The 26,823-nt window shown below is 32.1% G+C and overlaps 5 protein-coding genes across 9 annotated transcripts; 3 read left to right on the forward strand and 2 right to left on the reverse strand.

Annotated features, from left to right (window-relative positions):
* Positions 1-342: 342 nt before the first annotated feature.
* LOC106432923 (dolichyl-diphosphooligosaccharide--protein glycosyltransferase subunit 1B-like) lies at positions 343-5,110 on the reverse strand. 2 transcript variants are annotated; one of them, XM_013873768.3, is made up of 9 exons: positions 4,990-5,110; positions 4,792-4,894; positions 4,505-4,549; positions 3,795-4,426; positions 3,581-3,728; positions 1,068-1,247; positions 918-986; positions 757-846; positions 343-657 (listed from the first exon to the last, which is right to left on the reverse strand). In XM_013873768.3, exons 2-9 carry the CDS (start codon positions 4,885-4,887, stop codon positions 532-534), a joined length of 1,386 nt encoding a protein of 461 aa, XP_013729222.2. In that variant the 5' UTR covers positions 4,888-4,894; positions 4,990-5,110; the 3' UTR covers positions 343-531. The 2 variants fall into 2 exon arrangements, with proteins under 2 accessions (XP_013729222.2, XP_048607815.1); XM_048751858.1 differs by having other exon boundaries at positions 4,792-4,899; positions 4,990-5,081.
* A 97-nt stretch (positions 5,111-5,207) lies between these two features.
* Positions 5,208-8,426, forward strand: LOC106432927 (cleavage and polyadenylation specificity factor subunit 3-II-like). Its single transcript, XM_048751850.1, has 13 exons — positions 5,208-5,347; positions 5,439-5,616; positions 5,696-5,768; positions 5,854-5,971; positions 6,070-6,143; positions 6,228-6,364; positions 6,458-6,521; positions 6,644-6,709; positions 6,792-6,861; positions 6,944-7,048; positions 7,213-7,354; positions 7,445-7,541; positions 7,621-8,426. The coding sequence occupies exons 1-13, from the start codon at positions 5,323-5,325 to the stop codon at positions 8,317-8,319; spliced, it is 1,848 nt and encodes a 615-aa protein (XP_048607807.1). The 5' UTR covers positions 5,208-5,322; the 3' UTR covers positions 8,320-8,426.
* Positions 8,427-8,653: 227 nt separating this feature from the next.
* On the forward strand, positions 8,654-11,117 carry LOC106432934 (GDSL esterase/lipase At1g59030). Of its 2 annotated transcripts, none has more exons than XM_013873778.2 (5): positions 8,654-9,787; positions 9,885-10,015; positions 10,093-10,317; positions 10,415-10,670; positions 10,776-11,117. In XM_013873778.2, exons 1-5 carry the CDS (start codon positions 9,544-9,546, stop codon positions 10,967-10,969), a joined length of 1,050 nt encoding a protein of 349 aa, XP_013729232.2. In that variant the 5' UTR covers positions 8,654-9,543; the 3' UTR covers positions 10,970-11,117. The 2 variants fall into 2 exon arrangements, with proteins under 2 accessions (XP_013729232.2, XP_013729234.2); XM_013873780.2 differs by having other exon boundaries at positions 10,797-11,117.
* A 3,555-nt stretch (positions 11,118-14,672) lies between these two features.
* On the forward strand, positions 14,673-16,813 carry LOC106432945 (two-component response regulator ARR14). 2 transcript variants are annotated; one of them, XM_013873793.3, is made up of 5 exons: positions 14,673-14,930; positions 14,998-15,150; positions 15,238-15,597; positions 15,680-15,756; positions 16,153-16,813. In XM_013873793.3, the coding sequence occupies exons 1-5, from the start codon at positions 14,822-14,824 to the stop codon at positions 16,585-16,587; spliced, it is 1,134 nt and encodes a 377-aa protein (XP_013729247.2). In that variant the 5' UTR covers positions 14,673-14,821; the 3' UTR covers positions 16,588-16,813. The 2 variants fall into 2 exon arrangements, with proteins under 2 accessions (XP_013729247.2, XP_013729248.2); XM_013873794.3 differs by having other exon boundaries at positions 15,683-15,756.
* A 970-nt stretch (positions 16,814-17,783) lies between these two features.
* Positions 17,784-20,316, reverse strand: LOC106432933 (vacuolar iron transporter 1). 2 transcript variants are annotated; one of them, XM_048743776.1, is made up of 5 exons: positions 20,007-20,316; positions 19,447-19,488; positions 19,052-19,137; positions 18,854-18,968; positions 17,784-18,221 (listed from the first exon to the last, which is right to left on the reverse strand). In XM_048743776.1, the coding sequence occupies exons 1-5, from the start codon at positions 20,258-20,260 to the stop codon at positions 17,924-17,926; spliced, it is 795 nt and encodes a 264-aa protein (XP_048599733.1). In that variant the 5' UTR covers positions 20,261-20,316; the 3' UTR covers positions 17,784-17,923. The 2 variants fall into 2 exon arrangements, with proteins under 2 accessions (XP_048599733.1, XP_013729231.2); XM_013873777.3 differs by lacking the exon at positions 19,447-19,488 and having other exon boundaries at positions 20,007-20,314.
* Between the last annotated feature and the right edge of the window lie 6,507 nt (positions 20,317-26,823).

The raw sequence follows: 26,823 nt of genomic DNA on the forward strand, positions 1-26,823 counted from the left end.
GCCACAGACGTTTGGTACCGGTTAATTATCTCGGTGATTTTGCGTGCTGGATTACACGATTGATAAAGGATTGTCTCTGACACAGCGTACATTTTACTCTTAATAATCATCTGGCAAAAAATATGTACGAGCACACTGTTTAACCTGTTTAACGGACAGTGACAAAAAAAAAAAGAAAAAACCTGTTTAGCTGGATTTATATGCAGTGTCCACGTCCAACACAGACAATAAGAAAATAGCTTTTTTTTTGTAACTATTTTACCCTTATGAAGCATGAGGTTATCCCCGACAATGAAGATCCACTACTTTGTTCTTTATCAAGACCAAGCATTTTAGCTCTCATTAGCAGTTGAATGTCCTTGATTAACTCTCAACAAATATCCTATCTCCAAAAGGTCTTTAGGACAAAGAGCGTCAAAGATACAGCTACGAAAGTCAGCAACTACATAATTATTTGTTTTTAACCAAAAAAGTATTATAAACGGTCTACATCTTTTAGGAGTCTATAAATGAACTTCTCTTTGAGATTTTCTATTTCTTGACGATATTGAGATCGATGTGTACATACGCAAGAGAAGCCACAAAGACGAAGAAGAAAGCCGATACAAGCATGAACGGTTCCGCAAGCATGTATATTGGTTTGAACGTATAATACACCTGCCAAAGCCATCACATTAACATTAATCAGTTGGTTTGTTCATCATCATTGATGTAATCTAGGCTAGTACAGAAGCTAAGGTTAAAGGTAAACTTTACCTGGAAGGGTACGTTGTGAGTGGGAACTACATTATCCTTTTGCAACACAACCACGGTTCTTCCCACGATATCAAGGTATGAGTATTTGACCTGACACACAGAACCATATTAGATACATGTTTATAGTTTGCAAATGCAGTTCATGTATCTGTGCGGCTGACCTGTAAGTCTTGATTGACTGTGAAGGGCAAAACAGTAGAAGGGTCCTTTGATCCTTCAGGAAGCACGACCTGAGACAGAATCTTCCTGTGTTAGCGAGTGATTGCTAACAACAGAGCTTGGATAAATGATAAATATTGGTAGAAACCCACTTTGATAGTCAACTTGTTAACTATAGTTTCAACGAGCGGGCAGCCAAAGGTAAAGTTCAAGTAACGTCTGCCATCTGGTGCTTCAAAGAGATAGTCTTCCAATGGAACTCGATAGCCAATGATAAATGTTGCTCTCCACCCTCCAAATAACGGGTATCGCGGTTCAAATTCAAGTTCTGACTGCAAAGACCAACATTTAGGTAGAAAGTGTGAGGTATACGCTGCTAACCACCATTTTGAATTTGATGTAACACACATGGTTGGATCAAGAGAAGAAGATAACCAATGTTTTTAAAACCACATGGTTGGACCATGAACCAGTCACGTAACCTGGTTGGGTCTAATAACCATGAATGTAGCGGGATTATATCTCAAAACAGATAAAGGGTTTTCTCTCAATGTTTGCAATTTAACCCACAAGCTAATCCATAAAATAAACCATCTGTGTATTGATGACGTAATAACCATTTACTTTTTAACATAAATCAAAACTATATCGTTTTGATACTAAGCATTAAATTAAAAAATTGAATCCTAGGGATCTGAACCACGAAACAAGCTACCTAACCATTATGCCAATCAGACATAAACGAAAATATCTATACTCTGCTTTCCATTAAAACATCACTTTTTTTTCAATTTAATGTCATTTTCAACCAAAAACTTTGCTAAACAGCCCATCATAGACATAAACTTTGCTAGAAACCGAGTTCTCATACGTTAACCCTCTAATCACTCAATCCCATACTCCTCTCCATAGCAAGATTTCCACCTTTCAGCATCTGATGCTTGTCTTTCCCACGATGTCATATATAAATAATCACATCTCCTCAAACCCACACTAGTAGCAATGGACTACGACTCTCATGACAAAATCATTCCCAACTTGTGGATGTACATGCAAACCTATAATGCACAACTCAATCATGTAAAAAAAAATATCTCCAACTTGCACACCAGGAATCGAACACACGATGCGTTTGCCGTGATTCAGCAACAAGGAACAATCATTCGTCATCGACCCAGGTTTACTAATATCCAGCTTTTCTCTTGTATTCTCAATATCAAGAAGATCCTAAGAGAATCGTAGATCATCTTTGTCTTCCTCACAACTTCTCGGAATTGTCTTCCTCCAAGGCTAAGATTAATGATCACAAGCTCCGAAGAGCGCTTAACAAAGGACAGTGAAGGGTCGTGGAGAGAGTAACAGTCTTCAATTCTCGAACCAGCACGATCGTACTAGTTTTGGAGGAAGGAGAGCCGATTCCAGTTAGTTACTCTCTCGACGACCCTTCAACGTCCCTCATTAAGCGAAAGCGGATGCTTGAATGCTCTTCGGAGCTTGTGAGGATCACTGATCTTAGTCCTGAAGGAGAGAGACAGTTCTGAGAAGTTGTGAGGAAGACAAGGATGATCTACGATTCTCATAGGATCTTCTTGATATTCAGAAAAATACAAGAGAAAAGCCGGATAGTAATAAAGTTAGGTCGTCGACGATGAAAGTTCCTTGTGGCTGAATCGTGACAAACGCATCGTGGATTCAATTACTGGTGTGCAAGTTAGATATATTTTCTTTTACATGATTGAGTGGTACATTATAGGTTTGCATGGACAGACACAAGCTGGAATTGATTTTGTCACTGGGAGTTGTAGCCCTAATGGGAGCCCTTTGCTACTAGTGTGGTTATTTAATGTGGGTATGAGGATAACGGTGGTCGAGAAGATGTGACTATTTATACTGGACATGGTGCGAAAGACGAGCATCAAAAGCTGAAAGTTGGGAATCTCGCTATGGAGAGGATTATGCAATATCAGATTGCAGTGAGAGTGATTAGAAAGTTAACGTATGAGAACTCGTTCTTAGAAAATTTTATGTCCATTATGGGCGTTTAGCAAAGTTTTTGGTTGAAAACGACATTAAAATGGAAAAGGTGAAGTTAAATGGAATGTAGAATATATATACGTTTTCCTTTATTCGATAAACGAACATGTCCGATTGGCGTAATGGTTAGGTAGCTTGTTAACTTGTTTCGTGGTGCAAGATTCAAATCTCTTAGGATTTAATCATTTAAGTTAATGCTTAGTATAAAAATGATGTAGTTTCGATTTCTGCTAAAAAGTAAATGGTTGTTACGTTATCAATACACGAATGATTTATATTGCGGTTTGACTGGCACTTGGTGGATTGACTTGTGAGTTTTTTATTTAGTGGGTTAAAATGCAAAAAAAAAAAACATTTGAGGTTTTTTTTTGCAGAAAACCATAGATAAAAACCATTAAAACTATCAAAAAATCAGTAAATCAACCATATGAACAAAAAAAATAGTTTATATTTGATATTTATCTATATTTTAATTATGTAGTATTATATTTACTAATATTAATTTTAAATTTATATATTAAAAATATACTGAACCAAGTTATTGAACCATGCTTGACCACATCAAACCATATTGAACAATGACCCAAATAATTGCCCGGTTTTAAAAACATCGAGGATAACCAAACCATACCTTCTTAAAGCCAGTACGCAAATGTGAAGTTGAGATGTTTCCAATGTTATCCCTGTAGTAAACAGAGTTAACTTTGGGAGGAAGTACTGCAAGGAGCGCATTGAACGAGGATGAACCACTGATGGAACGTCTAGATTGATAGTCAACCCTGTCCAAAACTCAAAACGTCAGAAACCCATTTCAGAAGAATGTCACCATTAGGCCAATTACATACCTTGAGAAGACACCCTTATGACGAGCTCCCCCATGAGTCAACCTGTAATGCTCCGTTATCTGAAGGCTACCCCAGTGCGAAATCTCAATCTCACGCACGAGTTCCTCAACAACAACAAACGGACTGTTATTCTCAAAGTGAACGATCACAGGTGCGTAAGAATACGGAGCACGGTCCTCATAAGGTCCATATTTGATCTCTTTTCCAGCTCGGTTAGCAGGGTCGACGCTAGTGAAAGACTCTACTCTAGCACTAGGAGTCTTGAAAAAAGTCGTCTGTTGCTTAATATGATAAGGTGAGAGTATCACTGCACTGTCCCGGTAGTAAACCAGCTGAGATTCTGACTGGGCTATCTCTGATGGGAAAGGCTCCAGGGAATGAGTCAGTATGTATAGCACCTCGAGTGTAACGGTTTCGCCCGGGGTTAAGGGGGTGGCAAAGGAAACAAGGAAGTATCCGGTGTCGTTTGGTGCGTCAGGTTGTTCGGTTGGTTTGACATCTAGAGGCAAGTAGGTTTTCTTCTTCTTCTTGCCTGTAATTGCCATGGCTTGGACCATAGATAAATGCTTGATCTGGGTAGGTGGGAAAGCAAGAAGCATATCTGCCGCAGGATCTTTCCCAATATTTTCCACCTAAATAAAGAATTCAGATAAGAAACAAACAAATCCACCAGAAAAGGGTTCCAATTTCCAGTGCCTAAGTTCAGATACCTTAAGGGTCAAGAAGGCGTTCACGATATGTGAGCTTAAATCGATCTGCAAACAAAAACACCAACACAAAGGGGAAATTAAACGCACAACTGATGAAACTCTACACGGAAAGAGTCGCATTATCTATCAAATCTGATGCCTAAAATTGATAAACCAATCGCACAGTACTTCTACAAACCAATCGTACTAAATAGATCGGAGAATCGGTAACGCTCAGAAACGGATACGTTAAGGAAAGTAGAGAGATTTTATGAGTTATGTTACGGAAGAGAGAGAGAGAGAGATACCCTTCGCTCGGCATTCACGATCTGGAGATCGTGACCGGACGAAAACGATAAGAATAGAGCTACAGCTACGGAGAAGATCCAGATACGAGCAGCCATTTCGTCACTGCGCTAAGAATAAAACTCATTAAACCAAAGAACTCGGAGAATGGGAAATTGATAGGATTTTGGATTATCGGAGAGAGGAGGGGATTAACAGACCGATGAAGAGAGAAACAGCTAGATCTCGACGGCCGGCGAAGCGAGGAGCGATGATCCGGTCAACTACAAAGTCTCACGATTTATGGACGAGTAGAGCGAGGAACGATGACATGAATCATTGTCGTTTTATATTTTTAAAGATAATGGGCCTTAATTGCTATTGGTGGGCTTTCAACTAATACAAGCCCATTTATAAGGTATAAAGCATTTAAAAAAAAAAAAAAAACACTGTGCCCGTTTGCCGCCATTCGCATCCTCTCAACCTAACTAACTTGTTTCATCCCCAATATTTTATTTTAATTTTATTTTATTTTTCCGTCTGCAACATCTGCAATGGCGATCGATTGCCTCGTACTGGGTAACAACACTTTATTTTCTTCCCTTCTTCAAAGTTTCACGATTGGGTAATAAGAGTATCAACAGTATCCTCCATGCGAGTGTTTTTGCAGGTGCTGGACAAGAGATAGGGAAGAGCTGTGTAGTAGTAACGATCAATGGCAAAAAGATAATGTTCGATTGTGGGATGCACATGGGCTGCGACGATCACAACCGATACCCAGATTTCTCTATCCTCTCCAAGTCCGGTGATTTCGATAACACCATCTCCTGTCTCATCATCACTCACTTGTAATTCATTCATCTCTAAACCCCCTCCTTAAAGTTGTCTCCTTTATTTCTATGGGTTTTAACTCTGTGTGTTTTGTAGTCATATGGATCATGTTGGAGCGCTTCCTTACTTCACGGAGGTCTGTGGGTACAATGGTCCTGTTTACATGTCGGTGAGTTTTTATTGTACTCAAGGTGTTCGATGAAATGTCTGAGCGATTTGTTGTTTTTTTTTTTACTTGTTTGTCTCTTTTGTAGTATCCCACGAAGGCTTTGTCTCCGTTGATGCTTGAGGACTATAGGAGGATTATGGTGGATAGAAGAGGCGAGGAGGAGCTTTTCACTTCGGCCCATATCGCTAGTTGCATGAACAAAGGTGCTTGATTATTGGATTCCATCTTTATCTTGGTGAATGTGTGACTTGCTTGCAGTGTCTATAACTTGACTTCCTTTTTGTTTTTGCGTTTTTGTTAGTAATTCCATTGGACTTGAAGCAAACGATTCAAGTTGATGAAGACCTTCAAATCCGTGCCTATTATGCAGGGCATGTAAGAAACTCATGTCCAGAGCTACTCTGGACTTTAAGTTTCTTATTCTGTGTTTCTTAGAGTTTCTCTTGTGATTGTCATTAGGTACTTGGAGCAGTGATGGTGTATGCAAAGGTCGGAGATGCGGCGATTGTGTACACCGGAGATTACAATATGACTACAGATAGACATCTTGGAGCAGCGAAAATCGACAGGCTCCAGTTGGATCTTCTCATATCAGAGTATGGAAAACTATTTCAATCTTGTTCAGTGGTATAATTTACGAGCCTTCCCTTTTAACTGTATTTGATTTGTGTTTGAAAATGTTGTTTTAGGTCCACATATGCAACTACCACTCGCGGCTCAAAATATCCCCGGGAGAGAGAGTTCCTTCAAGCTGTATGTCTGCTTGATGATATCATTGTTGTCTTGTTCCTTCATCAATGTACTAAAGTACCCATTTAGGAGGCTTCGTCTTTCGTTTTGTTAACTGTCTGATATCTGAGATAAAAATCTTCCAGGTTCATAAATGTGTTGCTGGCGGAGGGAAAGCTCTGATTCCTTCATTTGCTCTTGGAAGGGCTCAGGTATGTCTTCTTACAGTAATGGCGCTCTGTGATAGCTTTATCCCTTTCTTAGAACTAAAAGGGCCTGCGTTTCCTTGTTCAGGAACTATGCATGCTGCTCGATGATTACTGGGAACGCATGAATATAAAGGTTCCAATTTACTTCTCGTCAGGTTTGTCAAATCACCCATCAATCTTCATTTGAAATCAGTTCCGCAGATTAATCAGCTCAGCAAGAACTTGTATGTTTTCCAGGTTTGACCATCCAAGCAAACATGTATTACAAAATGCTCATAAGCTGGACAAGCCAGAACGTCAAAGAAAAGCATGTTACACATAACCCATTTGATTTTAAGAATGGTATGCTGATTAACCTAGAACGTTAAAAATTTGCATTTATAAAAAAGAATTTAAACAATGCTGTGCTGAAATTTGGAATCTAGTTGCTCTTTCGTGATCAGTTACGTTCTTTTATACTTCTTTGTCTTTGCTTGCTTTGTAACTACAACCTTCACACTCTGCAGTTAAAGATTTTGATCGATCTCTTATACATGCACCTGGGCCATGTGTTCTCTTTGCCACACCCGGGATGCTCTGTGCCGGATTCTCACTAGAAGTGTTCAAGCATTGGGCTCCTTCACCCCTAAATCTCGTTGCCCTGCCCGGGTATTTAACCGAAACTGTTCCCCTTTCTTAGCATTTCATGTTATTTTCTTAGCATCTAAGGCACACTTGTATCTCATTTCTTCCCTACAGTTACTCTGTGGCTGGTACTGTTGGTCACAAACTGATGTCTGGTAAACCAACAACGGTTGATCTCTACAATGGCACCAAGGTTGATGTCCGTTGCAAGGTTTGTCTGCTCTTTCTTCCTAAATCTTATTCAAACAGTAGACCATAAATTAAAAGTCTTGATGTTATTTTTTTATCAGATACATCAAGTGGCTTTCAGTCCTCACACAGATGCAAAAGGAATAATGGATCTCACAAAGTTTCTTTCCCCAAAGAACATTGTACTCGTGCACGGAGAAAAACCCAGCATGATGTCTCTCAAGGACAAGATAACCTCAGAGCTTGGCATCCCCTGTTTCGTCCCTGCCAATGGCGAAACGGTTTCGGTCGCTTCGACCACTTTTGTAAAAGCAAACGCTTCTGATATGTTTCTTAAAATCTGCTCTAACCCAAACTTCAGATTCTCAAACTCCTCTACTCAGCTCCGTGTTACGGACCAGAGAACCGCAGATGGGGTTTTGGTAATAGAGAAGAGCAAAAAGGCAAAAATTGTTCACCAAGATGAAGTCTCTGAGGTGTTACATGAGAAAGACCATGTGGTCTCTTTGGCTTATTGTTGTCCTGTCAAAGTTAAGGGAGAATCAGATGATGTTGGTCTGATCAAACAGTTGTCGGAAAAGATCTCGGAGACAGTGTCTTGTGCTGATGAGATCCATGAATCTGAGACATGTTTGCAGGTTGGATCTTTCAAGAGTTCTTTGTGTCTGAAAGAGGAGTGTGTGCATAGAAGAGGGATAAGTAGTAGCTGTAGTGAAGTTAAGTTCTTGTGTTGCAACTGGTCTGTTGCAGATTTAGAGCTTGGTTGGGGAATCATCAATGCTATGAAACAAAATCTTTGAGAAGTGTTCAATTTTGTTATGTAAGACGGACTATTTTAATTATTTAATAATATGTAAAACAGCTACTGTACATTTGCTTTCTGGAAGGTATTTGGATCCAATGAGTCATGACCAAAGTGGTTATGTTAGTTTTTAACTGATACGTCAATGTTTTAACCACACACACATAGAGATGGCAATTAGGCTTTCCCGTCCCGTTCCGAACCATAGCGGGTTCGTCTTCAAGCGGCTCACGGCGGGTCTGTTCCGTGCGGGCTGCGGTCCTCAAAAAGGCTGACTAAACCCGTACCCAATATTAGTAGGTCTTCGTGGGTCAGCCTGCGAGACGTCTGATCTTAAACGGTCTGCTACTGCTTCCTTCAAAACCAAACTGCATACAAACACGATCAGTGCTGAGTTTCAAGAGAATGAAGTCTATGCCATTGATATTGTGGCATTCAGTGGTGACGGCAAAGTATAATTATCTTCGATAAAGTGTATTCTACATCTAGTGCGTTTTTGAATTGGCAATAAGTCTATAACCCTCATCTGACTTTGATAAGTGTATTCTACATTTAGTGCGTTTTTGAATTATGTGGTTTAGTTTTTCCATAGCCAAGGGAGAGGTCAAGGAATTATAGCTCTAAGTTTCTACATCTTTCAACAATAATTGTTTTGTTTACTCTACTAAGAAAAAAACATAAGAATTATTTTAAAAAGAATACCTGTTTTATTTTGGAATTTGGAAAATGGCTTGTTCCTAATTATATTAAAAATTTAGATAATGATGATAATATGTGATTTATAATTATATATATATATATATACATGTGTGTGAATATAATTAATAAAAATATTTTTAGTTATAAATTGGTAAAAGAAACCTAATAAAATGCGAGTTTCTAATTTAACATATCATAGTAGTTTATAAACCAAGTTTGGCTTAACATTTTATGCCTTGCGGTTACATTAATGTAATTGGCCTAAATCCCAAACATAGTAAATTTAAGTTGTGACAACCAACTTATTACGATGTTATTGGTAAGAAATAACCATTAAACTTTGTTGTCTTTAAAACCATAAGGAATGTAATAAGTAACTAGAGCCAACAAACACAACTATTGTCAAAAGAGATATTTTTAGAAGTTTCAACAAATTTAAATAATATATATATACACGCATGTTTTCAAATTTGTAGAAGGCAAACACATCTCGAGCAGAAAAATAAACAAATCAACTAAGACAATGAAGCTTCAGTTGTTTTGGCTTGCTTTGGTATTCATTGCCGTCAAAGCTAATCCAGCGAAGGAAGGAAATAATGCAACAATCCCTGCACTAATAGTTTTTGGAGATTCAATCATGGATACTGGTAATAACAATAGACTTCCAACTCTTTTGAAGTGCAATTTTCCTCCCTACGGCAAGGACTTTCCTGGCGGCTTGGCCACCGGAAGATTTTCTGATGGAAGAGTTCCCTCTGATCTCATTGGTAACAATTTGAAGTTGTTTATACATATATTTTTTATAGAAAATCTTATAGCTATTTTTATCTCATGATACATTTGTTTTTCACCAATTTTTTTCAGCTGAAAAATTGGGATTGGCTAAGTCACTACCAGCATTTATGAACCCGAATTTGAAGCCTCAAGATCTTCTTAAGGGTGTAACATTTGCATCTGGAGGAACTGGTTACGATCCGCTAACGGCTAAGATTATGGTAAGTTATAATCTATGTTAACGCTGGCTACATATTATAATTAATTGATACATTTTCTATTATTTGTTATTTTGCAGTCCGTGATATCAGTCTGGGATCAACTAACATATTTCAAGCAATATATATCAACGATTAAACAACATTTTGGAGAGAAAAAAGCTCAAGATATATTGGACCATAGTTTTTTTGTTGTGTGTTCTAGTAGTAACGACCTTGCTCACACTTTCTTAGCTCAATCACATAAATATGACCGTACCTCATATGCCAATTTCTTGGCTGACTCAGCAGTCAAATTCGTAAGAGTAAGTAATTTAAACTGATTTATATACTGATAAAAATCAAACAATAATAAACTTATATCTAACACTAATTATAATATATCTTATGTATAATACTTAGGAATTACATAAACTTGGAGCTAAAAAAATCGGAGTGTTTAGCGCAGTGCCGGTTGGATGTGTACCACTTCAAAGAACAGTGTTTGGAGGTTTGTTTACAAGAGGATGTGTTAAACCTTTAAACAACATGGCAAAACAATTCAACGCAAGGCTTTCACCTGCACTAGAATCTTTAGATAAAGAGTTGGATGCTGTTATCTTCTACATTGATGTTTATGATACTCTTTTCGACATGATCCAACATCCTGCAAAATACGGTAAGCTCATCTTATAAAATATATTTTTATAAAAATTTTATTTGTATTATAAAACCTGAACCAAACTACAGAAGTATAAGTGAATTTATCAATATCATGTTTCAGGTTTTGAGGTAGCTGATAGAGGATGTTGCGGTAGAGGTTCTCTCGCAATATCCTACATGTGTAACTCATTGAATCCATTCACATGTTCTAATTCCTCAGCCTATATATTTTGGGATAGCTACCACCCAACTGAGAGAGCTTATCAAGTTATCGTTGACAACTTGCTTAACAAATATTTAAGCAAACTCTATTGATGTTTAATCATTTAGCTAAAAGTTTTTATCTCTTGGTCTGATTGTGTTCCCCCAATCAAATATTACATAGGAAAAACAAAAAATGTAATAAGATAACAACGAAGCTTGATTTGTTTTTTTACCAAACACACATAAAGTTCATTACAGTGAAAATAATAATAACAATAATAATAATCTATTTTTATGACCAAACATGAAAAATATATATAAACGTGACAATTTTCATGTTTACTACTTTCTTGGTACCATTATTCATGTTTACTATTATTAAAGAAACATTTAAAAAAAAAAACATTTTTCATTAAGAGGCAAAAGATTCTTATATCTTTGTTCTATATATATATAAATAAATAATTATTTAAATAAATAAAAAACTTGATTCGATAACTAAGCGATGACAATGCATTTATTTGAAATAAAAGCTTTAGAAACATAAAAACAATAATATAACAAGAGTACGAACCAACGCCGGAGCCGGCACCGGCCGGAGATTTTTGTAGAGAAACGGTTGTTTGTTTTTGCCTTTTGTGTCGCTTGCGAGAGAGAAACAATTTTCACACATTATCTACGTTATTGGAAAAAAAAACAAAAGAAAGAAATTAAATTTAAATCTAATTAACAATAAAACTACCAAATAAAAAGCAAAATAAATTTAATAATGGTAACTAAATGTAAGATTTTTTTATTTATTAAGAGTATATCCGTTATTAATTTTCGTAAAAATTAACGTGAGCGCGACATGTAAGATTCTGAATTCTCAAATAATATTATATAGATATTTATCTTCTTAAAGTAGAAGTACATTTAGAAAATGTTTGGAAACATAGTTAGTAGTAAAAAAACATAATATTGTTTGGAAACACGGATAGCAGTATATTAAGAAAAAAAATTAATCGGCTAATGTTATTACAAAAATATATAAACCTATTATATTATGAGAAACTATATATCTGGGTCAACCTTAAAATATACGAAAATGAGCCAATCAAATTACGTAAAAACATCTTTTGTCTAAAATAATCATAAAACAAAATTTAAACTTTATATACATGTTTGGAATCAAAATATTAATTTTAAACTGATTTATATCAAAATTGATTCAAAAATATACTTATATTAAAAAAAATGTTTTTACTAAAATATTTTTCAGTAACCATTATAAAAAAATGTTTTAAATATATATAGGAAAAATACAATACAAAGCCCAATTTCAAACACCAACTTAAATTATGGTTTTTAAATTTCACATTAAGTTTTAGAGATATAATATATATGATTATTTGTATGATGGTATGTATAAAATTCTATTAATTATATGATGATACATGTAAAATACATTAATTATATGATGACACATATATGATATATAATAGCGACATGAAAAATAAATAGCAACATATTTTTGGAAAATAAATAAATATTATAATATAATTATAAGAAAAACAAAATAAACATTTAATAGAAATATATAACACCCACTGTCTACTTACAACAAATATATATTTATATAAAAGATAAAGTAAACACTCGTGCGGTTGCACAAGTCAATATCTAGTTTTTATTAACACACATGTTACAATCATATTAGGTGAAATATTTGAAGTTTTGTTTGCTTATAACTTTGTTATGAAAATTATATACTTAAAAGAAATTTAATTATCTATAAAAAAATAAGATAACTTTTACAATTTTATTTTATTTTGTATTTTAAGAAATTAAAATTACTTATTTTATAATTAGTTTTTCTTTGAGATTTTTCATTAAACAATTTCTTTGTATTTGTAAGGATTATATATTTCGTTTTTTTTGTGTGCTTTTTAAACAGCTATGTTCTTTCAAATAGAAAGTTTTATGTTTAATTAGTTATATATATATATATATATATATATTTGTCTTATACATACAAACAAATATTCATCATATTCACACATACTCACGTGCGACAACAACATCATAATTTACAAAAACTATGACAGAATCATAAGATATAGTAAGGGTTGTAAAAATTAAGCTGTATCAAGAAATTAAAAAAAGTATATCTAGGTAATAGTTTTCTCGTAAACACTATTGTTTTTTTGTAAAAATAATATGAGTAACCTTAAACCAAAATATAGATGTGAAATATTTGTAGTAATATTTGGTTTATAATTTTTTAATATACAATTATCTATTAAAAAGGAAGATTTGTTATTTATAAGAAAATCATAGGAGTATTTTTACGATTTTATTTTGATTAGGTTAAAAAAAGGAATATTACTTATTTTATGATTAGTTTTTCTTTATGACTTTTTAAAATAATTTCTTGTGCTTGTAGAATTTTATAATTCGTTTTTGTTTAAGATTGTTTTTTAAAAAGTTACTATTTTTATTTTATAATATTATATAATTTTTAAAGGAAAACTACTTTCAGCTTCTTATAATGATTTTTTGTGCAGGATCTACAAAAATTAAAGTTACTATCATATATTTTTGAATAAGATAATTGTATATTTACGATAAAAAAAATTAAACACATGTCACAATCTTAAATTAGTTAGAAAATTTTAGTTAGAATTTTTTTAAATGATTATGTGATAATAATTTTGTTTTTTTTCTGAAATCCTAGTAAAATAGATTGGTAAAATTTTTCTTTTTTTCTTTTTTAAACCCTAACCAAAAGAGAATTTGATTTTTTTCTTTCTTTTTTAAATCCTCATCAAGAATAATTGTAAAATTTTATTTAATAGTAATTTTTTTATTTTTAGGAATTTTATGCTAAACATGATACTAAAACCTATTTAATTGACAAAGGCAAATTGTAAAAATAGTGGTGATATTAAAAAACGAATTGTAAAAAATATATTTTTTGTAAAAGATTATTTAACATTAACTGGAAATCATTGTTTCATAGTAATATTTTTTTAATTATAAACAGGATATAATTGTAAAAGATTGTGTTATAGTAATTTAATTTTCTATAATCCTAAAAGAAACCGTAAAAAATATTTTCTGTAATAATAGTTTTTCTTTTCTAAATCTATTTTAAATCCTAAACAAAAAAAGTTTGTATTATATTTTTGACACTTGTCAATTTTTAAAATTTTATTGACACAAGTCATGATTATGTTAATTAACAACTTTGAAGAACTAAACTTTATATAATAAGATAAGATATATGTGCATATTATAGAAAAAGATTGAAAAAAAATATGAATCTCTTAATATAAAATTATCATTTACTTTTTACAACAACAAAAATATCTTTTCTAAACAAGTAAAGAGTAAATACCAAACCAAATAGCTAAAAAAATAACAGTCCGGTAATGAGTATTTGGGGAAAACGGTCATTTTATATCCAACATATCGCAATAAGTTCAATTCATACCCGACTTATGCCACCATGCAAAAATATACCAAACTGATCCGATATTTTTTTTATATATTCTCTTAGAAATTTTATATTGAACATATTCTGATATTTTTGGTATGAAATGGCTGTTTTCCATAATATTTGTGCCCGGGTTCATAAATGTTTTTTTTTTTTTTTTCAGATACAACTATTTTTAGAGATGTATTGTGTGTTTCGATTTTTTTTAACTTTTTATAATTAAAACTAGAAAATATTGTGCTACTGTTTTACAAATAAGGGCAGTAGCAATTAGGAGATTTACAGATGCGTGCCACTACAACAGCTATCACGAGTCGCTTTCGAAGGCCTCTCTCTTCAAACCAGTGGGCTACTTACTCATCAGTGTACGGCTTCAATCATTATATCTTCCTCCTCCTCCTCCCCATTTCTATCTTCCTTCTCCTCACCTCTCTCATTATCAAACCAAACACCTAAACAACTCTCTTTGTGAGTTCAAAGAAAGCATGACCATCAGCGATCAGTTTCCTTGTGGGTTAAGAGTCCTTGTCGTAGACGACGACGCTTCCTGTCTGATAATCCTCGAGAAAATGCTTCTCCGCCTCATGTACCAAGGTGACTGTCCCATTTCTCTCTTCAAAATCTTCTCTAAAGTCCCTTCCTTTTTGCTCTGTTTTTGCAGTTACCATCTGCTCCCAAGCCGACGTCGCTTTAACCCTCTTGAGAGAAAGAAAAGGCTGTTTCGATCTGGTCTTGAGCGATGTTCATATGCCTGGTATGAACGGCTACAAACTCCTCCAGCAAGTCGGTCTCGAGATGGATCTTCCTGTCATCAGTAAGTAAGAAAGGTTTTGACTTTTTTTTTTCTGTTCTCTGTTTCTTTACACTTTGCTCTGTTTTTTTTTTTTGTCTTTCTCTTTAGTGATGTCTGTTGATGGAAGAACAGCGACGGTAATGACGGGAATCAACCACGGAGCTTGTGATTATCTTATTAAGCCGATTCGTCCTGAAGAGCTCAAGAACATATGGCAACACGTGGTTCGCAGGAAGTGCACAATCAACAAGAACAGTATCAGCAGCAGCAGCAGCAGCTTGGGGAGTCTTTTCTCTGTTAGTGGAGTCTCAGAGGGGAGTTTGAAACGTAGGAAGAACAAGAGAAGGGTTGATAGTGAAGAAGACGATCTTCTTGATCCTGGAAACAGTTCCAAGAAGTCGCGTGTTGTTTGGTCCATGGAGTTGCATCAACAATTCGTTAAGGCCATAAACCATCTTGGAATCGAGAGTATGAACTTAAACCAATGTTGAGAACTCTGTAGCTTGTCATGTGTGTTTTACTGACCACAACTCTCCTTTTTTGGTTTCAGAAGCTGTACCAAAGCGGATTCTTGAGTTGATGAGTGTGCCTAGCTTAAGCAGAGAAAACGTCGCTAGTCATTTACAGGTTTGGTTGTTTTGTTTGGTTTTCAATCTAGCTTTAAGGTTTCTTGTTTATTTCTGGATGTGTCTTAGAATTAGAAAAAAGTTATTTTATTAAAATAAGGATATTTTCTTAAAAGGAAAACAAAATCGGATTTTGAAACTATTATAAATATAGGTGTAATATATTGTAAATTTATTCATTTACATAGTCAATATACAAAACTCTAAAAAAGTATTTGCCTCAATTTGTTTTGCTCTCTTAAGTTTATTTGCTTTCTTCAAAATAAGATATTATAAATCTATTCATTCACATAATCAATAATATACAAAACCTAAAAAATATTTGCCTCAATTCTTTTTGCTTGCTTTCTTCAAAATTAGTTCGTGTTTGTTCACAACATTTCTTGATTAATTGCAGAAGTACCGATTGTATTTGAAGAGATTAAGTGGTGCAGCTTCTCAGAGTAGGGACGCTGAGTCTATGGAAAGATATGAAAACATTCAAGCTATGGTTTCCTCTGGACAGATACATCCGCAGGCATTAGCTGCCTTGTATGGTCGACCAATAGACAATCATATGTCTGGTGGTTTTGGAGTTTGGATACCTACTGACAATCATCTTGGTGGATCTAATGTATCATCAGCTTCTAACCGGTGTTTTGGGGCTTTGGACAGTCCTTCATCTGTTGCTGCTTCGATGTCTGTTCATGGTTTATCTTCCTCTGGAAATGTAAGACAGCAAGGTAATGGTTTCAGCAACAACACAGACTACAGAATCAGACAAGGGAATGGGTCAGGCATCAGTGAAGAATCTTGGATCTTGGGAAGACCTTTAAGACAGCGAAAGGCTTAAGAGGAGTAGACAAGCATTGGTTATGTAACTTTTCCTTCAAATCTCTAGAATGGATTGAAGTTGTAAGGAAACTTGTATGTCTACAAAATGTTAGGGGTAAGTGTAAGAAGATGATGAAGAGTTTAGGACAAAGTCCTGTGTTTGTATTGCTAATACAAGTAGAGTTACGTTTAATGTGGAGGCTTGAGACTATCTATGAATGAAGATGGATGAGTATTTACAACTCTATACGGTTATAGACAGAATCCATGTAATGATAAAGAGAAAATCCAGTGACTATGACACAGTGAAGTGATATAATATGCAAAGATATTCATTCCGTGGGAATAGAAGGAGACATGAAATATGGAAATGATATTTAACAAATACATATATTAGTATATTAAAATGGAACGTAACACATGTTTTAAAGGTCGAAATATGGAAATAAAAATCAAATTTTGAAAATGTTAAAAGAAAAAGATATCAGAAATGACAAATGTATGGAAACCACCGAGCTGTGACTTAGTAGCAAAATTTTTAATATAGAAAAAAAATATAGTTGGAGCTAGCTGTGGATAATAAGAGAGTGACTCGAGTGAATGGTTTTCACATTGAAACAAGATCTCTAATATGGGCTATACAATATATGTACATAGGTTCTTGGCTACACAAATATATGTTTGATGCAGTTTCTAATTAAGATATTGATACTGTGAACACTTATGCATTTTCGAAGCTTACATGGATGGATGGCAAAAGAATGTTTACAGATGTTAAGTTTGTCTTTGTACTAAAGAGAGTTAAAGCATTGTGAGGACGAGTTAGTCATAACATGGATAACAAAGTCAAGATTGATTAAGCAAAAGTAGCAAAGAAACAAAAACAAATTCAATTTTGTTTGAATCAATACAATGACCACTTTACCCCTTTCTTTCTTGCTGTGTCATATTTTAGGGGTAGAAATAATATCAAGTTATCAACTATCAATGTTCAAGAAATCAATCGGTAATGATAGCCTTTTTGATTAAGCAAAAAGAAACAAAAACAAATTTAATATTTATTGAATTTCTGTACTGACTTTTTAAAATCGTTTGAAAAATCGTTCTGATTAGCATCTGCAAACCGGTTTTAGAACACCGAATAATATACATACTATGCAACTGCAAACATGCAAACGCAGACCACCAACTCTTATTTAGAAACGCAGGCTTCTGTGGCAATAAGCTTTTTATTTTATTTTTGGGGTTTTCTTGTCGCAATAAGTTTTCCTTTCCCCGTGATAACAACCACATTAAATGTAACAAACAAGTCTAAAATTTAAAACATTAAACGCAACATCAGTTGTTTGCTATGATTAATGTTGCACCACTTTAGCCAAACAGAAAGCAGCTGCTGAAGCTATCGCTCCTATAAAAGTGGTTTCAAACGCACTCCTAAAGGGTCTGCTGCCGGTGAAATGCCCTTTTGCATAGCCAAATATGAAGAGAGCGATCAGAGTTATAGCCGCAGACGCCACTACCGCATTTAAGGCTTGTGGTATGAACATGTAGGGAAATAGCGGTACTAAACCGCCAAGAACATAAGCGATTGCAATCGTGAACGCGCTTTGTAACGCTCTCTTTGGATCTGGCTTCTCTAATCCCAGCTCAAACCTGCGTGAAACAACAAGTTAACGTCATAATTCAACGAATAAAGTCTCACCTCTATGAAAAATGTATATGTGTGTGTTCGAATGCCAACATATATTCATAGCTAAGAACGTTAAATTTCAACTATATGTCTAAACCATACCAAACTAGTTAATACTCCATTTCTGTGTTCATAATATAATTTGTTTTACCTAAAATTAAAAAGATTAAAAGATAACTTTCAAAAAATAATCATGTAATATATATATATATATATTCAACCAACCAATTATAAAAACGCATTATATAATTTAACTTGTCATAAAATATTTAATAAATACAAAGGTTGTTTAGGGATATGAAATAACTTATAAAGAAAAGAAATTATTTTATAACAATTTATATTACGAAACAGAGGGATGAGGGATTTAGTAAAAGTTTATCACTTATATTGGGGGTTTTCTTTTTTGAAAAGTGACAAACATTTACATAGTTTTTTTAAAGATGGAATCTTACCCACACCTGGAAAGTATAAGCCCAGCTTTTTCAGAAAACTAAAAGCTTCCCTCGATTTTCTACTTAATAGTTTAATAATCCAATACAAACAAGGTAATTATTATTATAAAAACGAGTAACTAAAGTGATTTTGGACTAACCTCATCATAAAATCAAGCCATGCTTGAGGATTCTTACGAAGAGCATTAACAACAGGTGAATATTCATGTGGCTCTACTCCATACTGTGCCAGAATCTCTGCCACCTCAGCTGCCTCTGTTAAATCAGTATTGTAAATTGCGTTAAACCGGATAATTCATCCGTTGGACGGTTTAGATTGAGTTGAACAATGGTCTTACCAGTCTCAGGAACGGCCACGATCTCTTCTTGTTCTCGTTTCATCTCTCTCGCGTAATGATCCGCTTCACTCTTGGCCGCTAAGTACCTAAACGTGTAGTTCAAACTTTTTGTTAAAGATACTCTTTGTAATTCAAACTTTTTAAGTTATATCTAACACAATAGTTTTTTTTAGAACGACGTCAAACAAAATAGTTGCATTTCGAATTTTACCAAATATATTATATTTTTCAAATCACATATAATTTATTAACTAGACCGCATGTTATAATTAACAAGTGATATATATATATATATATATAAAACATGGTTACATGCATAAACATAAATCATAAATGCATGTTGCATGAACATGAACATGAATGCAGGACTAGGTTATTTGTAACTAAATCCAAACCGAATCTGAGCCGAACACTTGAATCCATACCCAAGGCCGATCCTGGACCAAGCATGATAAAAGATTTGCTTCAGATCCCAAATTTTGAAAAAACAATTATGCAAATAGGCTCTCAAATTTGTAAAAAAAAAAAAAGATTAGACCTCCAAAGTTATAAAAATACTTGAACGGATTTAGTAAAATATTTTATATGAACCAGAATCAAATCCGACCAGTATAAAATTTCAATATATGTTAAATCCGAAAATGGGACTATTTTTCTCGATGATGGATTGATAAAAGTATATGACAACCATCAAGTTATCATATGTAACTAGTTTTTTCCAAGAATCATACGGTTCTGCCAACAGGACACAGTTTTTACAAAGCAGGATTCATTTTCTTATAATTATGTGACTAGTAGGATTCAAACATCATTGCATGTAGGATGCGTTTTCTCAATAACATGTGTGATCAATAAACCCAATTTTAGTCATTACTTCGTAATTTCGTAGGCAATGTTACGATAGTTTATTTAAGCCGAATAAATATAAATGTAATTAGATCAAAATTTAACTAACCCGCCGAGTCCCATGGAGATAGCACCGGCTGCGACTTCAGCGATACCAGCGGTGAGTACGATGGAAGAAGAGGCATTAGCACCGGAGAGTCCGGCGGCGAGTGCAAAAGGAACAGTTAAACCATCGGAGACGCCGATGATGATGTCACGGACGACTTCTCCGGCGGTGAAGTGTTTCTCGGTGTGATGATCGAGAAGTGATTGCTTCTCAGGCTCTATAGAGATCCTCGTGATCATATCTTCGTCCGTAGCCATTGGAAGATCGAATCTTTTTTTTTCTTTCTGAAGTGTTGAAGTGTGCAAACATGATATATGTTTCTGTGTATATATACGCGAAGAACGAGAGTAATATCAAACAGTTTTTTTTTTAAATTTATGTCAGTTTAATCTATTTTCATATTTTTTTAAATTATAATATTTCTTACCACTTATATAAGAAAGCTAGTATACTATACTAAAAAGGGGATAATCTCCAATTCTAGCATGTCCACGTCAGCATAAATAATCATCCAATCAAAACATTTCGTTTTCGGGCTGGGATTAAATTTTTTTCTGAATCGACTTACGTGTGGGCTTCTTTTAATTTGGGATTGGGATTTTAGATAATCTAATAATTAGCTCTCACAAGCATCACATGGTCTGTAAAAAATAACTAGGTGTTATGCCCGCATGTGTAGGCATAGTATCCTTATAGATATTTATCTGTTTATAACTATTAAATCAAAACCAACATAATAAATTATTAATTATGTTTTTAAAAAGATAAATCAAACATTAAACTTTCTATTTTATAATAAAAAAATATTATTTAAGATAAAAACACAGCATTTTTAAGAATTATCTTATGTTTTAAAAATATATTTTATTTTTGAGAATTTTATTATATTTACTTATAGTCAATATAACATATAAATAAAATATTATTAATATATATTCATTAGTTTTTATCAAAATATATATATTCTTATTGTTGAGTTAAACTTTAAAAACATTCACATATATTTTAGAAAATATATTTATTTGTTTGATTAGCATTTAATTATAAATTGTTTTATATCTAACTATAAATTTTATAATAAAATATTATTTTCAGATAACAACAGAATATATCTAAGAATTATCTTATGTTTTAAGACATGTTTTTATTTTTAAATTTTTTATTATATTTATTTATAGTCAATTATCTAATATAATATATAAATATAATAGTATTAATAGATATTCGTTTTTAATTATTTATAATTTAGATAATTCGTAGTATTATTAATTTTAATCACTTATTTAATTAGATATATTTTAAATTCATTTTTATTTTCAACTAATTTATATAATTTATTCATTAAGGGTATAAACGATTTATTATTAATTTTAATCACTTTTTTAATCATATAGATTTGAAATTCGTTTTTATATTTTGACTAATTTATATAATTATTCATTAAGGGTATAAACGATATTAACCGCTCTAACTTTTAACGTGAGAGCTCTGTTGCAAAAATTTACTTCGCAAATAATAGTATAGATATTCTTGGCTTTAGGACATAATAGGATTTTATCCCAAGAAGAAATACACATAATTCTATTTTCAAAAGGCTTATTACTTCTTTCATTATTCACTTCAAAATTGTAATTTTATTTTATAAAATTAAGAATATGTTCATTAGGCCTTTATATTTTTTACTGGTCATGCTTTACTTCATATTTGTTATTGGCCATGCTCTGCGTTTTTCAACATGTCGGGGATAAAGTGCACAAGTGTTTCCTTGAAAGATCACTAAAACTAATGAAAAGGGAAAATATGATCTCAAAGGATCATGGCAACATAAAGTCGAATTAAAAGCTCAAAAAGGTAATGTTTGAGAACATGCATGTTCGAGGGACATTATAAGGATAGAACTACAAAGGATCTCAAATGATCCAAGACTCACGAAAGGATATTATTCCCCCAGAGAGTTGGGTTACAGAAATGAAGAAATTGACTTAGGCTTTGGTTTGAAGAAACTAATCGATAGCCGTTCAATAACAAGCACAACAATAAATTGCAACTGTAAATCAACTGTCAAAAAAAACTTCGTCTAAACTATGTGTCGTCCAAGGTTGAAAACCATACAAGAGTAGTAAGGAAATTTGAGGAAACTATTAAAGGAGACAAACTAATACCACATTAACCAATAATAGGCCAACAAATGTTTTTAAATTCCAGTTCACAAAAAAATAAAGAAAGTTTAAAAGTCAAAATAGTGTATGAAGTTAATTAACAAAACAAATATTAAAGTTAACTTGAAGTAAAAAAAAAAATAATCGCCTAAATCACTAAAAACGTGAACGGAAATAAAAATCAAAAAGGCTATATCGAACTAGAAATAATTGCTATTCTCAATTTGTGATATTAGTACAAAATTGTAGAATTTTTTTACTGGAAACAAAAAATAATATGAAAATAATGTTTTCGATCATATTATTGGACTGAAAGTATATGCAAAATTCCCCCAATTGGTATATAAAATTTTATTTTTAATAAAAGTGTAATAAGCTCAAAGGATCCCAAAAAGCTCAAAAAGGTAATGTTTGAGAGCGTGCATGTTCCATGGACATTATAAGGATAGAACTACAAAGGATCCCAAATGATCCAAGACTCATGAAAGGATATTATTCCCCCAGAGAGTTGAGTTACAGAAATGAAGAAATTGACTTAGGCTTTGGTTTGAAGAAATTAATCGATAGCCGTTCAATAACAAACACAACAATAAATTGCAACTGTAAATCAACTGTCAAAAAAAAAACTTTGTCTGAACTATGTGTTGTCCAAGGTTGAAAACCATACAAGAATAGTAAGAAAATTTGAGGAAACTATTAAAAGAGACAAACTAATACCACATTAACCAATAATAGGCCAACAAATGTTCTTAAATTCCAGTTCACAAAAAAATAAAGAAAGTTTAAAAGTCAAAATAGTGTATGAAGTTAATTAACAAAACAAATATTAAAGTTAACTTAAAGAAAAAAAACAAATCGCCTAAATCACTAAAAAAGTGAACGGAAATAAAAATCAAAAAGCTATATCGAACTAGAAATAATTGATATTCTCAATTTGTGATATTAGTACAAGATTGTAGAATTTTTTTACTGGAAACAAAAAATAATATGAAAATAATGTTTTCGATCATATTATTGGACTGAAAGTATATGCAAAATTCCCCCAATTGGTATATAAATTTTTATTTTTAATAAAAGTGTAATAACCTGATTATATTTAAAAAACACTAATTGTAAAACCAACTAATATTTAATAATCAAAGTTCAATAAAATGTGAATATCTTTTGAGAATATTTAGATTATCATTTAACATCAAGTTTTCATCAAAAATAATATTTAAACTATAGCTAGACTGTAAGATTTTTTTTGTTTATAAAAAAAATAATATAGTAAATAATAATATCTTCAGAGAATTTTCAGTGTATTTAACACATATAATTTTTTAAATGTTGTTTTATTTAAATCAATGAGTATTTAAATCAGCTTTACTAATTATAATTAAAAACAAAACAGATTATAATCATAAGAAAATATATATAATATAGATATATAAAAATATGTGATGTTGAGATTAATAATATATTTTATAATAAACTAAATATGTAAAACATAAACATTTAAATGTTGTTTTATTTAAATAAATATGTAAAACAAAATATTTTATAACAAAATATTTTATAATAAACATTTTTAAATGTTGTTTTATTTAAATCAATGAGTATTTAAGTCAGCTTTACTAATTATAATTTAAAAAAAAAAACAGATTCTAATCATAAGAAAAATATATAATATAGATATATAAAAATATGTGATGCTGAGATTAATAATATATTTTATAATATGTTTTACATATTTAGTTAATTATAAAATATATTATTAATCTCAACATCACATATTTTCAGTGAATATTATAAAATATTAAATAAGAGACACATAAAAACATACACATGATATAAATAACACATGTAACGAAAAAAATATGTCATGTTGAGATTAATAATATATTTTATAATAAACTAAATATATAAAAATATTTTTGAGAATAACTTAGGTTTAAAAAATTCTTTATTAAATTTACATTTTTCAATATCCCATACATATTTTAGATAGTAGAAGACAACAAATTGTGAGTTTTACACATTTTAATTAAATTTATTATTTATATTTTTATAACGTAGATGTAATATAATGTAATATACATATAAAATATATGTTATTTGTATATAGTCCCGGGCGTAGTCCGGGCAAAATCTCTAGTTAAAGATAAAATATAATAACTTTCTCAAGATAGTTACCCCATAAGATTAATTATAATATACTTCTTTTGCTCTTAAATATATTATGTTTAGACATATGCACAATTATTAAAAAAATTACTTTTTGTCAAAAAATACATTTTGTCAAAAAATGTTACTTTTTGTCTAAAAATTATCAATTAATATAAATTAAAAATTATTTATCCAATTACAAAATATATTACAAAATACTATTGGTTATAACGTTTTAAATAAAATGAAAGTTACCTAGAAAAATGATAATATATTATATATAAAAACATCAAAAATTTCTTAAAACATCATACATTACGAAACAGGGGATTATTTACATTACGAAACAGGGGATTATTTTTTATATCTTATCTTAAGTCTGCCACATGTATACACCAAGATTACACAAATTTATCTTAATTCTTACCTTATGGCTGTTTAAAGTTTGAGTACAATAAGTTTTAAATATGCTTAAAATATGTACCAAAAAGACATGTTCTCAAAAACTTACTAAGCTTTTATATAAAATACTTCTGTTTTGTTTTTTTTTTCTATTTTAAAAAACAACAAATCACATATTCACACTTAAAAAAAACAGAAAGCTAGCTTAATTATAATATAATGATAATTAATCAGATTCCCATAAAATGATTTGTATGTAAATCATATGGAAAGGAAGTAAGAATCTAAATATATATGGGAAAATTGTTATTTAAATCACCAACTTTCAAATTTGGTTTAAAAAATCATCAACTTTCTTGTGGACCATTATTTAAAGCATCAATTTATTTTGACTAGCCTTTTTAACCTCTAACATATTTTGACTAAGTCATTATTAAGACGCCGTTAAAATGGTTAACAGATTGAGTTAACGGGGTTAAGGAATGCATACGACGTCGATTTGGAATTTTTTTAAAAAAATTGTATTCAAGGAGAATCAAACCCATGACCAAACCTTCTCTTGTTACAAAGCTAAACCACTAGACTACTTACTATTCAGCTGACATATATAAATACTAATAGTTAATATTATTATAACTCCAAATCATCTTCTCCCAACCTAAATCCCTAATTTGTTACTGTTAGGTTTTAAGAAACAAGAATATGATGAATCCGGCGGTGATTGGTTGGTTTCAAATTCGGAAACCAAACCAGATTTTGTTTGCTTGTAACAAATTCAGCTTCTAAAGGTTATAACTTCGTCGGACTTGGAAACTACAAATAATGAATTTGAACCTAATCATCTTTTCTCATCCTAAATCCCTAATTCGATTCTGCAGGTTTTTAGAAGAAACAATTTGGGGTTTATTAAACTCATAAATGAATTAGGGGGAGAGAAGATGATTTGTAGGTATAATAATATTAACTACTAGTTTTCATATATGTCAATGAAATTGTAAATAGTCTAGTGGTTTAGCTTTGTAGCATGAAAGGCTTGGTTACAGGTTCAATTCCCCTGAATTCCTTTTTTTAATTCCAAAATGACGTCGTATGAATTTAACAGAGATTATAGACGAAGATTAACTCCATTAACTCAATATGTTAACCATTTTAACAACATTTTAAAAATAGCTTAGTCAAAATATGATAGTGGTTAAAACGACTAGTCATGTTTAAATGGTCCACGAGAAAGTTCATGTTTTTTTTCAACCAAATTTGAAAGTTAAATGACAAATTTTCCAAATATAGTTAAGTGTTTGACAGTGTTACAAAAAAAAAAGTTAAGTGTTTGACACAAAACTTTGGGATCCACCTATCTAACGGTTAAGTTCGTGGGGGATTATTAATCGGAGAAGGTCGATGTTGCCAGATTTTTGGTGAACGCGGGAAGGCGGTTCTACCGTTAGAAGAGAACTTAATATGCAACGGAAAACCAACACGAGCTAACACTATGAGTTAACTCCAACCGCTAAAATCTTTTGACTTCATCTCCGAAAACTGTATTCACCGATTAGATCCTATGCGTTCCACACAAGTTATATAAGACAAGGGGAAACGGTTTTGAGGTTTGATCAGAACTCAGGTGAAAGTGCGCGTGTTTGCCACATGCTCGTCCACAACAAGAAACCACGTATGCCTTTTCTACGTGGAGTGGACACAGGAAACTTTCTGTGTAAAGTTACATGGGAAAGCTACAAGCCTACAAATCTTTACAGATTATAGTGTACAAGTCTGCGAAAGAATAACGGATGAGAAAATGTTATCTACATGAAGCCATATGCGACACTCCAATTCACACACTTTAATGTATTTCTTGTTTACTTTTTCTGAGCAGAGTTGAGATTATTAGAAACATTCAAAGTCTCATGTGACATGAACCATATAGGAAGAGATTATCTAAATTTCTATGGTTTATAAAATCATTTTCACCAGGTGATTTTACGTGTTAATACACGGATAACAAACATTTATGTAATAGTTGAATTATAACAAATGATAAAAAAATCGTTTATTTAAAAGTTTTAAGTTATTTTGTAATTTATATGTATAATAAAAATATATTATGTATTATT

The sequence above is a fragment of the Brassica napus genome, chromosome A2, assembly GCF_020379485.1.
Source record: "Brassica napus cultivar Da-Ae chromosome A2, Da-Ae, whole genome shotgun sequence".
NCBI classification, from domain to species: Eukaryota; Viridiplantae; Streptophyta; class Magnoliopsida; order Brassicales; family Brassicaceae; genus Brassica; species Brassica napus.

Coding starts and splice junctions, on each gene's coding strand:
- LOC106432927 (XM_048751850.1), top strand. CDS start 5,323: ATGGCGATCGATTGCCTCGTACTGG. Junction 5,769..5,853: donor ATGGTCCTGTTTACATGTCG/GTGAGTTTTTAT, acceptor TCTCTTTTGTAG/TATCCCACGAAGGCTTTGTC. Junction 6,144..6,227: donor GTGCCTATTATGCAGGGCAT/GTAAGAAACTCA, acceptor GATTGTCATTAG/GTACTTGGAGCAGTGATGGT.
- LOC106432945 (XM_013873793.3), top strand. CDS start 14,822: ATGACCATCAGCGATCAGTTTCCTTGTGGGTTAAGAGTCCTTGTCGTA. Junction 14,931..14,997: donor TCTCCGCCTCATGTACCAAG/GTGACTGTCCCA, acceptor CTGTTTTTGCAG/TTACCATCTGCTCCCAAGCC. Junction 15,598..15,679: donor AAACCATCTTGGAATCGAGA/GTATGAACTTAA, acceptor TTTTGGTTTCAG/AAGCTGTACCAAAGCGGATT.
- LOC106432933 (XM_048743776.1), bottom strand. CDS start 20,260: ATGGCTACGGACGAAGATATGATCACGAGGATCTCTATAGAGCCTGAG. Junction 19,489..20,006: donor ATCTCCATGGGACTCGGCGG/GTTAGTTAAATT, acceptor TGCTTGGTCCAG/GATCGGCCTTGGGTATGGAT. Junction 18,222..18,853: donor TGGCTTGATTTTATGATGAG/GTTAGTCCAAAA, acceptor TGTTTCACGCAG/GTTTGAGCTGGGATTAGAGA.
- LOC106432934 (XM_013873778.2), top strand. CDS start 9,544: ATGAAGCTTCAGTTGTTTTGGCTTGCTTTGGTATTCATTGCCGTCAAA. Junction 10,318..10,414: donor CAGCAGTCAAATTCGTAAGA/GTAAGTAATTTA, acceptor TATAATACTTAG/GAATTACATAAACTTGGAGC. Junction 10,671..10,775: donor CCAACATCCTGCAAAATACG/GTAAGCTCATCT, acceptor ATCATGTTTCAG/GTTTTGAGGTAGCTGATAGA.
- LOC106432923 (XM_013873768.3), bottom strand. CDS start 4,887: ATGGCTGCTCGTATCTGGATCTTCTCCGTAGCTGTAGCTCTATTCTTA. Junction 4,427..4,504: donor ACGCCTTCTTGACCCTTAAG/GTATCTGAACTT, acceptor TTCTTTATTTAG/GTGGAAAATATTGGGAAAGA. Junction 847..917: donor CAGTCAATCAAGACTTACAG/GTCAGCCGCACA, acceptor TCTGTGTGTCAG/GTCAAATACTCATACCTTGA.